Raw genomic sequence first — 16,415 nt, 5'->3', positions numbered from 1 at the left:
AGTTAACTAGGAGCATGAGGCAAGGATAGCGACATACAGGAAATGTATAGCAGACAAGCATGACAGAAAAACACTGCAGTACAAGCAAATCAAGCAGCATTGAGAGCCTGTGCCTTGGCAGCCTTGCCTTACTGCTGCTATTGTCTGTTTAACTAGGTGCATTAGCCAAGAAAAACGACATATAGTGCATGTATAGCATGACAATAAACCCAATTGCAGCACCTGCAAACGAAGTGGCAATGAAAGCTTGTGCCTTGGCACTTTGCTGTTGCCAAATCTGCCAACAAACACTGCAGACTAATCATTGAACACTTGTCTAGCCATCTAGGAGAGTATGCCCAGAATAGCGACAGTACAGTGCTGCATCGCATATCCGCACACAGTTCAAAAGCCCACTTCAGTATTAGTGGGACCAGTACTGCCTATCGCCCGCCCAGCGCGAGTATGAGGTCGCTCAAAAACCTGTGCCTGGTTCCGTTCTCCCAGAGTGGAAACCATAATGGCTGCCGGCTTCTCTTCCACGTCCTGTGCAGAGGGGCGGGCCGTGGGCGAGCCCCAGCCAAGAGCGGGAACCCGGCATCTCACTGTGTTCAGTGAGAGGGGGCTGGAGAATGCAAAGCAGACTCCAGCTCCCTGCGCTGAGATCTGTACAGCGTCCCGCCCCTCCTCTGACTGGCAGGGCTGGGGGCGGGAACGAAGCGGTGCCAGGCCTCAGAAGCCGGGGACTAAAGTTACAGGCGCCCCCGCCGTAAAAGCGCGGTCGGCGCCAAGTCCCCGGCGCACTACAAGTCACATCAGCGCCGCCGCCGTATGAGCGGTCGGCGCAAGTTCCTAAACATGACCCGTCGCTCAGCCATGGCTGCAGCAACATAAGCCCATCACTAATGTCCCCGGCGCACTATAACGCCCAGCAAGCCCGGAGCGTGCTGTGCTTGCCGGAGACACCGAGTACCTGACCGATGCAGGGCCTTGTCCCTGATAGTACTCGTGCTCCACATCCATCAGGTTCTTCTGGGTCTGTGGATGGAGCCCGGCCTCAGGGCTTGGAGGCCGACAGATCCCACTTCCACAGGGCCCTCCAAGGGGATGTGGAAGGAAAACAGCATGTGGGGCTCCGGCCTCTGTACCAGCAATAGGTACCTCAACCTTGCAACACCATCTGGTGAGAAGGGAGCATGCTGGGGACACTATATGTGTCCTCTTTTCTTCCATCCGAGATAGTCAGCAGCTACTGCTGACTATACAATGTGGAGCTATGCGTGGATGTATGACCTCCTTCGCACACAAAGCTAAAACTGGGTAAGCCCGTGATCCCACGGGGGGTGTATAGCCAGAAGGGGAGGGGCCTTACACTTTTTAGTGTAATACTTTGTGTGACCTCCGGAGGCAGTAGCTATACACCCAATTGTCTGGGTCTCCCAATAGAGCGCTGAAGAAGTACCACTTTGCCTGAACCCCCTCTTCCATACCTGTAATCCTCCGCTATGGATGCAAGAATCTTGCTGCAAGTCCGGCTGTCAAATCGGCTCACACAGCGCATGGTCTCCTGAATCTGCGCCATGAGGTTCTTGTCCTGAAGATTAATGGCTTCTGCAAGCTGAACTTTCAAAAAGCACACAATCTCATTGTCTACAAAGTAAAAACAAAAACATATTAATTATGAACATCTTTCCCAAATTCCATAAAATTAACGAGAATTTCTGTATTTAGAGCAAGACCGGATTCACATAGTCAGATGACGATGGATGGACCAGACCCAAATTCTCTAGTGTTCTAGGCATATATGAAGCTGATGGGCGTTTGGGTCTTGAGACTTGTGGCCGGTCCATGCATTGCCGTCCGAGTATGGACTGCAAAACATGGATGCGGGAATTCCCAAAATTTAGGAAGAATTAATAATGAAGGCTGTCAGCTGGAAGTTATGGTTTCATGAGAGGATGAAGGGAATTTTGTTTACTTACCGTAAATTCCTTTTCTTCTAGCTCCTATTGGGAGACCCAGACAATTGGGTGTATAGCTTCTGCCTCCGGAGGCCACACAAAGTATTGCACTTTAAAAAGTGTAACCCCTCCCCTCTGCCTATACAACCTCCCGTGCATCACGGGCTCCTCAGTTTTGGTGCAAAAGCAGGAAGGAGGAAACTTATAAATTGGTCTAAGGTAAATTCAATCCGAAGGATGTTCGGAGAACTGAAAACCATGAACCAAAAGAACGATTCAACATGAACAACATGTGTACACAAAAAAATAAACAGCCCGAAGGGAACAGGGGCGGGTGCTGGGTCTCCCAATAGGAGCTAGAAGAAAAGGAATTTACGGTAAGTAAACAAAATTCCCTTCTTTGTCGCTCCATTGGGAGACCCAGACAATTGGGACGTCCAAAAGCAGTCCCTGGGTGGGTAAAAGAATACCTCGATAAAAAAGAGCCGAAGACGACCCCCTCTTACAGGTGGGCAACCGCCGCCTGAAGGACTCGCCTACCTAGACTGGCGTCTGCCGAAGCATAGGTATGCACCTGATAGTGTTTCGTGAAAGTGTGCAGACTAGACCAGGTAGCTGCCTGACACACCTGCTGAGCCGTAGCCTGGTGCCGCAAAGCCCAGGACGCACCCACGGCTCTGGTAGAATGGGCTTTCAGCCCCAAAGGAAGCGGAAGCCCAGAAGAACGGTAGGCTTCAAGAATCGGTTCCTTGATCCACCGAGCCAAGGTTGACTTGGAAGCCTGCGAACCCTTACGCTGGCCAGCGACAAGGACAAAGAGCGCATCTGAACGGCGCAGGGGCGCCGTGCGAGACACGTAGATCCGGAGTGCTCTCACCAGATCTAATGAGTGTAAATCCTTTTCACATTGGTGAACTGGATTAGGGCAAAATGAAGGTAAGGAGATATCCTGATTGAGATGAAAAGGAGATACCACCTTAGGGAGAAATTCCGGAACAGGACGCAGAACCACCTTATCCTGGTGAAAAACCAGGAAGGGGGCTTTGCATGACAGCGCTGCCAGCTCCGACACTCTACGGAGCGATGTAACTGCCACTAGAAATGCCACCTTCTGCGAAAGACGTGATAAAGAGACATCCCGCAGCGGCTCGAAAGGTGGTTTCTGAAGAGCCGTTAGTACCCTGTTAAGGTCCCAGGGTTCCAGCGGACGCTTGTAAGGTGGGACTATGTGGCAAACTCCCTGCAGGAACGTGCGGACCTGCGGAAGCCTGGCTAGACGCTTTTGAAAAAATACGGATAGCGCCGATACTTGTCCCTTGAGAGAGCCGAGAGACAAACCCTTGTCCATTCCGGATTGAAGGAATGAAAGAAAAGTGGGTAAGGCAAAAGGCCAGGGAGCAAAACCATTATCAGAGCACCAGGATAAGAAGATCCTCCAAGACCTGTGATAGATCTTGGCGGACGTTGGTTTCCTAGCTTGTCTCATGGTGGCAATGACATATTGAGATAACCCTGAGGACGCTAGGAGCCAGGACTCAATGGCCACACAGTCAGGTTGAGGGCCACAGAATTCAGATGGAAAAACGGCCCTTGTGACAGCAAGTCTGGACGGTCTGGGAGCGCCCACGGTTGACCCACCGTGAGATGCCACAGATCCGGGTACCACGACCGCCTCGGCCAATCTGGAGCGACGAGAATGGCGCGACGACAGTCGGACCTGATTTTGCGCAGCACTCTGGGCAGCATCGCCAGAGGAGGAAATACATAAGGCAGTCGAAACTGCGACCAATCCTGAACTAATGCGTCCGCCGCCAGAGCTCTGTGATCTTGAGACCGTGCCATGAATGCCGGGACTTTGTTGTTGTGCCGTGACGCCATGAGATCGACGTCCGGCGTTCCCCAGCGGCGACAGATCTCTCGAAACACGTCTGGGTGAAGAGACCATTCCCCCGCGTCCATGCCCGGACGACTGAGAAAATCTGCTTCCCAGTTTTCTACGCCCGGGATGTGAACTGCGGAGATGGTGGAAGCTGTGGCTTCCACCCATTGCAGAATCCGTCGGACTTCCTGGAAGGCTTGACGACTGCGAGTGTCGCCTTGGTGGTTGATGTATGCGACGGCAGTGGCGTTGTCCGACTGGATACGGATCTGCCTGCCCTCCAGCCACCGATGAAAAGCCAATAGGGCTAGATACACTGCCCTGATCTCCAGAATATTGATCTGAAGGGATGACTATCGGAGTCCAGGTTCCCTGAGCCCTGTGGTGGAGAAAAACCGCCCCCCACCCTGACAGGCTCGCGTCCGTGGTGACCACAGCCCAGGTTGGGGGTAGGAAGGATTTTCCCCGTGACAGAGAGTTGGGAAGGAGCCACCACTGAAGTGACGTCTTGGTTGCAAGGGAAAGAGACGTTCCTGTCGAGGGAAGTCGACCTCCTGTCCCATTTGCGGAGAATGTCCCACTGGAGTGGCCGCAGATGGAATTGCGCGAAGGGCACTGCCTCCATCGCTGCCACTATCTTCCCCAGGAAGTGCATGAGGCGCCTCAAGGGGTGTGACTGAACCCGAAGAAGAGATTGCACCCCTGCCTGCAGAGACACGGTCGGCGCGGAAGTCCGCCGGTCTTCACAAATCAGCAGCTGCTGCAGCGTCCGGGATGAAGGCGCTCCATGCACAACCCCCATGGGGACACAGAGTACCTTAGAGATGCAGGGCCCGGTCCCTGAGGATTATTAGACTCCTGTCCAGCAGATTCCCACAGGGGCTGCGGAGGGAGCACGGTCCCAGTGAATGGATAACCGGTCAGGATCCCACTTCTCCCAGAGCCGCTAAGGGATGGTGAAGGAAACGGCATGAGGCCCCGGCCTTTGTACCCACAATGGGTACCTCAACCTTAACAGCACCGCCGACGTAGTGGGGTGAGAAGGGAACATGCCGGGGGCCCCGTGGGGGCCCACTTTTCTTCCAACCGATATAACTAATATGAGAATGCATGAGTGGATGTGTGCCTCCTTCCACACAAAGCATAAAACTGAGGAGCCCGTGATGCACGGGAGGGTGTATAGGCAGAGGGGAGGGGTTACACTTTTTAAAGTGTAATACTTTGTGTGGCCTCCGGAGGCAGAAGCTATACACCCAATTGTCTGGGTCTCCCAATGGAGCGACAAAGAAAGCAGGTTGGAGACTACCGCTCTAATATAAGGCTAGTCTCATTCAATACTAGTTGAAGTAGTTAGAAAATGTAAAAATTTACCGTCAGGGTCAGTATGATCGGGCAGACCATTCCGCGTAGAGTGGGACAGCATCGGGAACGCTATAGAGTCTGCAGAGCACAACGCTAATCGCAACTTCTTCTTTGCATCCCTAAACAAATCAGAAATAAGATGTTGGAACCTATATGCAACAAAGTTGTGATTATACTCCTCTACAAGATCAAATAAATAGCTGTTCTCCACTTTTAAAGTAACTTACAGGTTGGTTTGTGTCTGGGACCCCATATCAATCGTGAGACTACCACTCCATTCATTCTGTGCCATAGAAGGCAAAACATCGCTCCATAAGAACAAAGCAGGAAAAGGACAGAAGACGTGTTCACTCCGTGCTGCTGCTGAAGACGTTCCAAGGGAAGATCCACGGCACACCAGTGAAGACAAGTGAGTTTTGTTCAATGTGTTTCAAAGCCACTCCAAGCTTATTCTTATGGAATAGTTCTGTGGTTCCTATCCTGAAGAAGGAGCTTGGAATGACTTCCCTTGGAAAGTCTTCAGCAGCAGCACGGAGTGAACACGTCTTCTGTCCTTTTTCCTGCTTTGTTCTTATGGAGCGATGTTTTGCCATCGCTGGTAGTCACAGAGAGAATGAATGGGAGTGGTAGTCTTAGGATTGATTAGGGTCCTAGATACAAACCATTCACTTTGACTGCCAGAGATGTCAAAACATTTCTCCATAAGAACAAAGCAGAAAAAGGACAGAAGACGTGCTTCACTCCGCGCTGCTGCTGAAGACTTTCCAAGGGAAGATCCAGGACACACCAATAAAGACAAGTGGTTTTTGTTCAATGTGTTTCAAAGTCATTACAAGCTGCTTTTTCAGGAAAAATTCTGTGGTTCATTTTCTGAAGACTAAGCTAGTAATGGCTTTGAAGAAAAAAAAAACTCATCTCCACTGGTGTATCCTGGATTTTCATTTGGAAAGTCTTCAGCAGCAGCACGGAGTGAACATGTCTTCTGTCCTTTTTCTGCTTTGTTCTTATGGCAGTCACAGAGAGACTGAATGGAGTAGTAGTCTCAGGATTGGTGCAGGGTCCCAGACACAAACCATTCATTCACTGACTGCCAGAGATGATAAAACATCGCTGCATAAGAACAAAGCAGAAAAAGGACAGAAGACCTGTTCACTCCGTGCTGCTGCTGAAGTCTTTCCAATGGAAGATCCAGGACACACCAGTGAAGACAAGTGGCTTTGGTCAATGTATTTTCAAAGCCATTACAACTTCTTCAAGAATAGTTCTGTGGTTCCTTTCCTGAAGACTAAGCTTGTAATTGCTTTGAATAAAAACCACTCATCTCCACTAGTGTATCCTGGATTTTCCATTGGAAAGTCTTCAGCAGCAGCGCGGAGTGAACACGTCTTCTGTCCTTTTTCTGCACTGTCCTGTGCACTCGTGTATCTGCAGAAGCTGCTCCATTATTAAGAGCATGTCTTGTGTAAGACACCATTTAAACTAGATATGGCCCTATTTTGCGCCTATGCTCCTTAGCGTTCTTAAGACATTTCTTCAGATCTAATTCTGTGGATGGGTGATAACCAGTTGGAGAGGGAGAAATCTTTTCAGTATATCAATCCCACCTACCTATACGAGAAGGACGAGTCTGGTGGATGAGCCGTTTGGCTGGCAGAATCCGGAAGGTCGTCAGATGCCATATTCTGCAAGGCTTCATCTCTAGGGGAATCGTGAAGACTTTCTCCATCACCAACCACATCTGCAGACATCAAACTACAGATTAGAGAACATCACGCACAATGATTATGACAGATGAGAATCTTCAGAAACATTTTGGAAACATTTGCACAGGAGACAAATGTGCAAATTTTTTTAACTGCAGATTCACGGGCTGGAAATTATGGCATATATGGATTGAATGGTTTTACCTGCTCCCTCATATGAGACGGTAGCTGCATCACTCGGGCTGGTCCTCTTGATGGCATTTCTATACTTATCAAGAATGTCTTCTGCAGCCTGAGAATGAGGACCAAGCCTAGAGGAGGAATCATCTAAAAAAATAAGAAAAAAAAACCATCATCCCATCAAGTGTTCTGTGGCTCCTCTAATGGACATTACTGTACGAAAAGCAGAAATCGAACCTGTACCTGGCATGGAGAATCTGTCCGCACCCAGTCCTTCTTCCTTCTCCTTGTCCTGCTTTTCCTTCTTCCGAAAGGGAATAGGGGCTGAGAAAAGAAAGTAACTTCAGAAAAGGAGTGCAAACTGTATTACTTAGTACAGCAGCTCTAGCTGTTATGACCTGCTGCAAATGTGGTGCATAACCGGATACCAGCTTTTGGTACTGTCCTTGAGAGATCTTATTCTATTACTCAAGGGTAATGGCTTTCAGTTCAATACTCTTGGGTTGTCAAAATGGTCCAAATATAGTAAGAAGCAGAGTTCAGAAGTGCAAAGTTATAGGCACACCAGTTACAGCATCTGGACGTGGCAGAAAAAGGAAGCGGTCATAAAGAATCCTGAGGAGGCAAGTGGTCAAAAACCCTCGAGGGACTGCAAAAGATTTCTAACAGTGGGGGCTCGGCAAAGCCCACAGCCAAGCACAGTGGGGGCTCGGCAAAGCCCACAGCCAAAGCACAGTGGGGGCTCGGCAAAGCCCACAGCCAAAGCACAGTGGGGGCTCGGCAAAGCCCACAGCCAAGCACAGTGGGGGCTCGGCAAAGCCCACAGCCAAGCACAGTGGGGGCTCGGCAAAGCCCACAGCCAAGCACAGTGGGGGCTCGGCAAAGCCCACAGCCAAGCACAGTGGGGGCTCGGCAAAGCCCACAGCCAAAGCACAGTGGGGGCTCGGCAAAGCCCACAGCCAAAGCACAGTGGGGGCTCGGCAAAGCCCACAGCCAAGCACAGTGGGGGCTCGGCAAAGCCCACAGCCAAGCACAGTGGGGGCTCGGCAAAGCCCACAGCCAAGCACAGTGGGGGCTCGGCAAAGCCCACAGCCAAGCACAGTGGGGGCTCGGCAAAGCCCACAGCCAAGCACAGTGGGGGCTCGGCAAAGCCCACAGCCAAGCACAGTGGGGGCTCGGCAAAGCCCACAGCCAAGCACAGTGGGGGCTCGGCAAAGCCCACAGCCAAGCACAGTGGGGGCTCGGCAAAGCCCACAGCCAAGCACAGTGGGGGCTCGGCAAAGCCCACAGCCAAGCACAGTGGGGGCTCGGCAAAGCCCACAGCCAAGCACAGTGGGGGCTCGGCAATGCCCACAGCCAAGCACAGTGGGGGCTCGGCAAAGCCCACAGCCAAAGCACAGTGGGGGCTCGGCAAAGCCCACAGCCAAAGCACAGTGGGGGCTCGGCAAAGCCCACAGCCAAAGCACAGTGGGGGCTCGGCAAAGCCCACAGCCAAGCACAGTGGGGGCTCGGCAAAGCCCACAGCCAAGCACAGTGGGGGCTCGGCAAAGCCCACAGCCAAGCACAGTGGGGGCTCGGCAATGCCCACAGCCAAGCACAGTGGGGGCTCGGCAATGCCCACAGCCAAGCACAGTGGGGGCTCGGCAATGCCCACAGCCAAGCACAGTGGGGGCTCGGCAAAGCCCACAGCCAAGCACAGTGGGGGCTCGGCAAAGCCCACAGCCAAGCACAGTGGGGGCTCGGCAATGCCCACAGCCAAGCACAGTGGGGGCTCGGCAATGCCCACAGCCAAGCACAGTGGGGGCTCGGCAATGCCCACAGCCAAGCACAGTGGGGGCTCGGCAATGCCCACAGCCAAGCACAGTGGGGGCTCGGCAATGCCCACAGCCAAGCACAGTGGGGGCTCGGCAATGCCCACAGCCAAGCACAGTGGGGGCTCGGCAATGCCCACAGCCAAGCACAGTGGGGGCTCGGCAATGCCCACAGCCAAGCACAGTGGGGGCTCGGCAATGCCCACAGCCAAGCACAGTGGGGGCTCGGCAAAGCCCACAGCCAAGCACAGTGGGGGCTCGGCAAAGCCCACAGCCAAGCACAGTGGGGGCTCGGCAAAGCCCACAGCCAAGCACAGTGGGGGCTCGGCAAAGCCCACAGCCAAGCACAGTGGGGGCTCGGCAATGCCCACAGCCAAGCACGGCTTGGTGTAAGACTTCTAGGCACGGCTTTCACAGTTGTCTGACTTGAACAGGTGATCGTAAAGTATCCTGCAGGCTAAATGTACCTTTTGGCATTGCTGAGACAAAGCGTTTCCTCCACCAAGGTTTGTTACGGTCTGAACGCTCATCATCACTGTCTTTCCTTTCTTCTGGCTACAAAAAAAATACAACACAATTGTATAACCAATAAAAAAAATTTAGATGCCTAAAAATAAAACTAAAAAGCAAAAATTTGTCTCTTCCAGCCTGTAGAGAGTTCTGCAGACACTTGCAGAAATCTGGCTATGCTTTCTCGATATTTTATCTCATGTTGGAGTGTGGCTTAAAATGCCCATTTATGTCACAAGTTGGTGCAGTTTTCTACTGTTGATTGATTACTCTCAGTGAGAGAAATAAAATTAAAATATTGTAGTTGTATTATTGGCTAACTAGAATAAAATAGGATGATGTTATAAAGCAAGCTTTCGAGACATCTCAGGTCTTTTCCTCAGGCAAGAGCAATCAATCATTTTTCAACTGGCTAACACGGTACCAAAACCTTTTTCTTTTAACTACTGTTGCTTGTAACATCAGTCCTGCCCATCTCATAATCAAAGCTCAGAAAGGAATAACAGAAATGAATGCCTACTGCTCCAATCCATGGTGGACTAAGGGCCCTCATATCAGCTCTGCCAGGACTGCAAGCCAAGATGTCCCATTCCTTGAACCTCTGATTAATGGGACCTGTTACCGGCTGCATGGTCCAGCGTTCAGCGTCATTTCCCATCTTGGCTACTCATGGTGATAAGTGGACTATGGGTGTTTGTCAGGAAATATTTACTCATATGGACTTTTACCAAACCAAAAATTACAATACATCACACATAAGCGATAGATAAAATAGAGACATAACCTACCTCCCCCCTTGAAGAGTCCTTGCTCGGTGAGGAGGATGAGGATTGAGAAGCATTAATCCCTGCATATGCCCCCAAAGCCATCCCCCCAGGCGGCAGCTCTCGCTCTTCGGTTCCTGCTCTTCTTGCCCAGCCAGGATCACTCATGGGCCGCCGTATGGATGTGGCTATGTCAGAGCTACGGCTACGCACGAGCCTCTCGGGGCAAGAGTGCCTTTGTCTAAAGGCATCAGAGTCCGTTGGAACAAAGACATGGGAGCCGAATGTGGGCAACCGAGCTTCATTGCCTCCTATAGCGCCCTCCATTATGGGTGGATCAGGAGGTGGGTGAGAGGGTCTGGCATAGTGTACTTTAGGCCGTACCACTGGAAAAAAAAAATCCAAAAATAATAAGGTTATGTCCTATGGCTTCAGGAACAACCATTTATACATATAGGGTATCGTTGGGGATAAACCTAAATATCCACATATATCCCATTCAGTATACGGGTACGTGCCCACGATCAGTTTTACGTGCGTATTTGAAGCAAGCAAAGTGGATGGGATTAATATAAATCTGAAATCCACTTTTTTTTGTTGAGAGTTTTTCCAATTCGCATCATGTCAATTTGTTGATAAAATGTTGGGGTTTTTTTATCTGAAATGTCACCAGAAACTTTCATTATATGCAGAAAATCCACAGGTGAAAAAAACCCAAAAAACGAACATTTGTTTTTAATGGGTCAAAGAAGATTTTTTGGTACTCACCATACAAATTTTTTTCGTAGCCTTCATTGGGCAACACAAAACCATGTGTATATGCTGCTGCAACTAGGGAGGCTGACACTACGAAATAAGAAACTTGCTCCTCCTTAGTATTGTACACCCACCGCAATAAGAAACTTGCTCCTCCTTAGTATTGTACACCCACCGACTGGAGTCAAGCTGATCAGTTAGTATGAAAGTAGAAGCAACCTAAAAAAAAACAAAAAAAAAAAAAAAAAAACAGACTGGCCCAACAGAGGAATCTAAAAAGGCTGGGTACCGTGTCCCCAAGTGAAGGTTCTGAGAAGAAGAATTCATGGTGAGTACCCAAAATCTTCTTTTCGCCATCACTTCATTGGGGGACACCGGAAACCATGGGATGTCCGGAAGGCGGGAAGAAAAAAGGAAGAGCAGTGGTGAGATATTCAGGTCAGAAACTGGCCACTGCAATTTGAAAGACATTGGTGCCCAGGACCCAACTTACTAAGGCAAAAAAGTAAGGTGTGTACTCTCTAGAACTTTGAAGAGTACTTACAGATAACTAGGAGAATTGCCTAGTGATCTGCCAAATAGAATCCTGAATGGTGTAGGAGGCCCTGGACAAAGTTGACGAGAGCTGGAAACTGAAAGGATGCTCTGTTCCTTGCCCAATATTTGTCCAAGATGGCAGAGCGGATAGAGACCAGAAGGCCATTAAGAGGACTCTCCGTATCACGAAAAAAGGAATCCGGGTGACTAAGGAAGTGGTCCTAGAACGATAGTCAGTGTGTTTCAGTTCCCCCAAGTATAAAAATGTTTTAGAGACCAGTGAGAAGGATGGGAAGAAGAATGGAACAAGACATTATCGCCCTCCGGGGAGAGAAGAGTAAACCCACTTAGAAGAGAGGAAACCAGACGCAAAGCCACCTTGTTGCAGCAAGGGTTACAAAGGATGGAAGAAAAGACAGTTGCTAGTTCCAAGACTAGCCATTGGAAGAGATTGTTGCTTTCCATGAAGTAAAGACTAGTGTGGGTGCAAATAGAGGACACCATTGAGCGTTCAACACCAAAAGAAGTCCAAAAGACCCATGGGGGGCCGCTAGGGGATTACCAGGCATACTTGTGTTACATGAATCTTATAAAGAGAAACTAGATTCCTTAAAGAACATTTAAGGACAGAGACCTAACAGAGAAACAGGCTGAACTCAAGCCGAGAGCAAGTAGGCCAGGAGGGAAGGGAGGAAGAGAACTTCCCCGCTTTAATAAAAGGTCAATGACCTGATCGGTGGCTCTTAGAAAAAGGGGAGCTCAAGGAAACTGATATGGGAGTTTCCCCGGGGTGTCAGAGAAGGAAGACTACCTGCACACACAACAAGAAGCTATCTCCGTAGACCCGATCCAGTTGACCATTCTGGAATTAGGGGAAGATGGACAGAAGGGATGGATGGGTAGTCAGGAGACAACCAGAATGTCAGAGATAATGGGTGAGGGACGCAGTACCTGGAAACTAATTGAGGAGCTCTGAAACGCACCATTAAACAAACAGATTGATGCCAGGGGTGCTGCACCGTAAACAAATATGGATGAGAACCGTCAAATGAAGCAACGAGCTCAACTGTTTAAGGTCTTACACAGGTAGGAATTGGCGGTCTGACCCTACTTCGTGGATGTGAACAGCTGATGGCAACGGTTGACAGAAGATCCTACCAAAGGAGCAGAGGCAACTGAAAAGATGAGAGTTCCATATGAAGAAGATGAAGGCTTGATGAGCCAACCAGCTATCCTGAAGTGTGCAATACTGGAATAAAGATCCCCTACTAGCATCTATCCTCACAATCTGTCAACAACTGCAAGGGTCTCCTGAGAAAAATGAAAGAACACCACCAGGCCAAGATTACAGGGCTGGGAAGAGACCGTATATAAAGAAAATATCAGACAGTGGAGCATGGAGTCAGAGTACTTGAATTCCAAAATGAAGAGTAGAGAACCTTTGTACAGGTATGTGGGGCTGGGGGGGGGGGGGGGGGGAAGAGACGACTACTCTTGACTGTGAGCATCGAAAGCCTGCTCCAGACGACCGGGTACTGGGATGCAAAAGGAGATTAATGCAGCCTGTAGAAGGTCAAACCCGATAAGAAATGTGCTCTGGGAGGCAAGGAAAAGCTCTCAGGGTAAGATTAGAGAAGCGCCTGAACCCTATGAGATATGGAGAAGGAAAATTAAGATACCGGTGATGCAAAAAGAAGGTTAGGGCGCTGACGTGATCCTCGGAAGGACACAAGGGAAGCAGCTAAACCGAAAATAACTCAAGAGCGGACAGAGAATCTTGAACTCCTTTGCAGTCCAGAGAAAAAGGGATCACCCGAGGCATCTTTATGTCCGCTAAGAGGAAGAAGCCTGTGGGTTCCTTGAAAGTTATTCCCTGTGGTGGAGATTCAATCCTGCATGACAAAGGGGTCACCCAAGCACATGAGCTTGAGATCCAAAGTAGAACAGTGCTATCACTAGACCAAGAACAGGTCTAAACAAAACCTAAGGAACTGGAGGAGTAACTCCATGCCAATAAGGGGAAAGAAGGGAATTTTATTTACTTACCGTAAATTCCTTTTCTTCTAGCTCCTATTGGGAGACCCAGACAATTGGGTGTATAGCTTCTGCCTCCGGAGGCCACACAAAGTATTACACTTTAAAAAGTGTAACCCCTCCCCTCTGCCTATACACCCTCCCGTGGACCACGGGCTCCTCAGTTTTTGTGCAAAAGCAGGAAGGAGAAAACTTTTGAATTGGTCTAGGGTAAATGCAATCCGAAGGATGTTCGGAGAACTGAACCATGAACCAAAAGAACAATTCCACATGAACAACATGTGTACACAAAAGAACAACCAGCCCGAAGGGTACAGGGGCGGGTGCTGGGTCTCCCAATAGGAGCTAGAAGAAAAGGAATTTACGGTAAGTAAACAAAATTCCCTTCTTTGTCGCTCCATTGGGAGACCCAGACAATTGGGACGTCCAAAAGCAGTCCCTGGGTGGGTAAAAGAATACCTCAATAACAAGAGCCGAAACGGCCCTCCTCTTACAGGTGGGCAACCGCCGCCTGAAGGACTCGCCTACCTAGACTGGCGTGTGCCGAAGCATAGGTATGCACTTGATAGTGTTTCGTGAAAGTGTGCAGACTAGACCACGTCGCTGCCTGACACACCTGCTGAGCCGTAGCCCGGTGCCGCAATGCCCAGGACGCACCCACGGCTCTGGTAGAATGGGCTTTCAGCCCTGAAGGAAGCGGAAGCCCAGAAGAACGGTAGGCTTCGAGAATCTGTTCCTTGATCCACCGAGCCAAGGTTGACTTGGAAGCCTGCGAACCCTTACGCTGGCCAGCGACAAGGACAAAGAGCGCATCTGAACGACGCAGGGGCGCCGTGCGAGACACAGAGCCGGAGTGCTCTCACCAGATCCAAAGAGTGCAAATCCTTTTCACATTGGTGAATTGGATTAGGGCAAAATGAAGGTCAGGAGATATCCTGATTGAGATGAAAAGTAGATACCACCTTAGAGAGAAATTCCGGAACCGGACGCAGAACCACCTTATCCTGGTGAAACACCAGGAAGGGGGCTTTGCATGATAGCGATGCAAGCTCAGACACTCTCCGGAGTGATGTAATTGCCACTAGAAAGGCCACCTTTTGCGAAAGACGTGATAAAGAGACATCCCGCAGCGGCTCGAAAGGTGGTTTCTGAAGAGCCGTTAGCACCCTGTTAAGGTCCCAGGGTTCCAGCGGACGCTTGTAAGGTGGGACTATGTGGCAAACTCCCTGCAGGAACGTGCGGACCTGCGGAAGCCTGGCTAGGCGCTTTTGAAAAAATACGGAGAGCTCCGATACTTGGCCCTTGAGAGAGCCGAGTGACAAACCCTTGTCCATTCCGGATTGGAGGAATGAAAGAAAAGTGGGTAAGGCAAACGGCCATGGAAAAAAACCGTTATCAGAGCACCAGGATAAGAAGATTTGCCAAGACCTGTAATAGATCTTGGCGGACGTTGGCTTCCTGGCCTGTCTCATGGTGGCAATGACATCCTGAGATAACCCTGAAGATGCTAGGAGCCAGGACTCAATGGCCACACAGTCAGGTTGAGGGCCACAGAATTCAGATGGAAAAATGGCCCTTGTGACAGCAAGTCTGGGCGGTCTGGAAGCGCCCACGGCTGACCCACCGTGAGATGCCACAGATCCGGGTACCACGACCGCCTCGGCCAGTCTGGAGCGACGAGAATGGCGCGACGGCAGTCGGATCTGATCTTGCGTAACACTGTGGGCAGCATCGCCAGAGGAGGAAACACATAAGGCAGTCGGAACTGCGACCAGTCCTGAACTAACGCGTCCGCCGCCAGAGCTCTGTGATCCTGAGACCGTGCCATGAATGCCGGGACTTTGTTGTTGTGCCGTGACGCCATGAGATCGACGTCCGGCGTTCCCCAGCGGCGACAGATCTCTCGAAACACTTCTGGGTGCAGAGACCATTCCCCCGCATCCATGCCCTGACGACTGAGAAAATCTGCTTCCCAGTTTTCTACGCCCGGGATGTAAACTGCGGAGATGGTGGAGGCTGTGGCTTCCACCCACTGCAGAATCCGCCGGACTTCCTGGAAGGCTTGACGACTGCGAGTGCCGCCTTGGTGGTTGATGTATGCGACGGCAGTGGCGTTGTCCGACTGGGTACGGATCTGCCTGCCCTCCAGCCACCGCTGAAAAGCCAATAGGGCTAGATACACTGCCCTTATTTCCAGAACATTGATCTGAAGGGAAGACTCCATCGGAGTCCAGGTTCCCTGAGCCCTGTGGTGGAGAAAAACCGCTCCCCACCCTGACAGGCTCGCGTCCGTGGTGACCACAGCCCAGGTTGGGGGTAGGAAGGATTTTCCCTGCGATAGAGAATTGGGAAGGAGCCACCACTGAAGTGACGTCTTGGTTGCAAGGGAAAGACGTTCCTGTCGAGGGAAGCCGACCTCCTGTCCCATTTGCGGAGAATGTCCCATTGGAGCTGCCGTAGATGGAATTGCGCGAACGGCACTGCCTCCATCGCTGCCACCATCTTCCCCAGGAAGTGCATGAGGCGCCTTAAGGGGTGTGACTGACTCCGAAGAAGTGATTGCACCCCTGCCTGCAGAGAAAGCTGTTTGTCTCGCGGTAGCTTGACTACCGCTGACTGTGTATGAAACTCAATCCCGAGGTAAGTCAGTGATTGGGTCGGTGTCAACTTGGATTTTGGGAAGTTGATGATCCACCCGAACTGCTGGAGAGTCGTCAGAGCGACTGTAAGGCTGTGTTGACACGCCACCCGAGAAGGGGCCCTGACTAGGAGATTGTCTAGGTAGGGAATCACCGAGTGGCCCTGAGAGTGTAGGACCGCCACGACGGATGCCATGACTTTGGTGAAAACCCGTGGGGCTGTCGCCAGGCCGAAAGGAAATGCCACGAACTGAAGGTGTTCGTCCCTGATGGCGAAACGCAAGAAGCGTTGATGTTCGG

General features: G+C 50.7%; 1 protein-coding gene across 10 annotated transcripts in view; it reads right to left on the bottom strand.

The window, feature by feature from the left end:
* The window catches only part of GAPVD1 (GTPase activating protein and VPS9 domains 1), a 131,785-nt gene that overhangs the window by 28,566 nt on the left and 86,804 nt on the right, over nt 1-16,415 (bottom strand). For all 10 annotated transcript variants that reach the window (XM_075324149.1, XM_075324153.1, XM_075324154.1 and 7 more), the window contains 7 exons: nt 10,174-10,535; nt 9,343-9,430; nt 7,308-7,388; nt 7,089-7,211; nt 6,790-6,919; nt 5,191-5,300; nt 1,470-1,629 (listed from right to left, as the gene is read on the bottom strand). In XM_075324149.1, the coding sequence (XP_075180264.1) occupies nt 1,470-1,629; nt 5,191-5,300; nt 6,790-6,919; nt 7,089-7,211; nt 7,308-7,388; nt 9,343-9,430; nt 10,174-10,535 (1,054 nt within the window). The remainder of the gene's footprint in view (nt 1-1,469; nt 1,630-5,190; nt 5,301-6,789; nt 6,920-7,088; nt 7,212-7,307; nt 7,389-9,342; nt 9,431-10,173; nt 10,536-16,415) is intronic.

Source organism: Anomaloglossus baeobatrachus, chromosome 9, assembly GCF_048569485.1.
Source record: "Anomaloglossus baeobatrachus isolate aAnoBae1 chromosome 9, aAnoBae1.hap1, whole genome shotgun sequence".
NCBI classification, from domain to species: domain Eukaryota; kingdom Metazoa; phylum Chordata; class Amphibia; order Anura; family Aromobatidae; genus Anomaloglossus; species Anomaloglossus baeobatrachus.
This window is presented reverse-complemented; position numbering and strand designations above follow the sequence as displayed.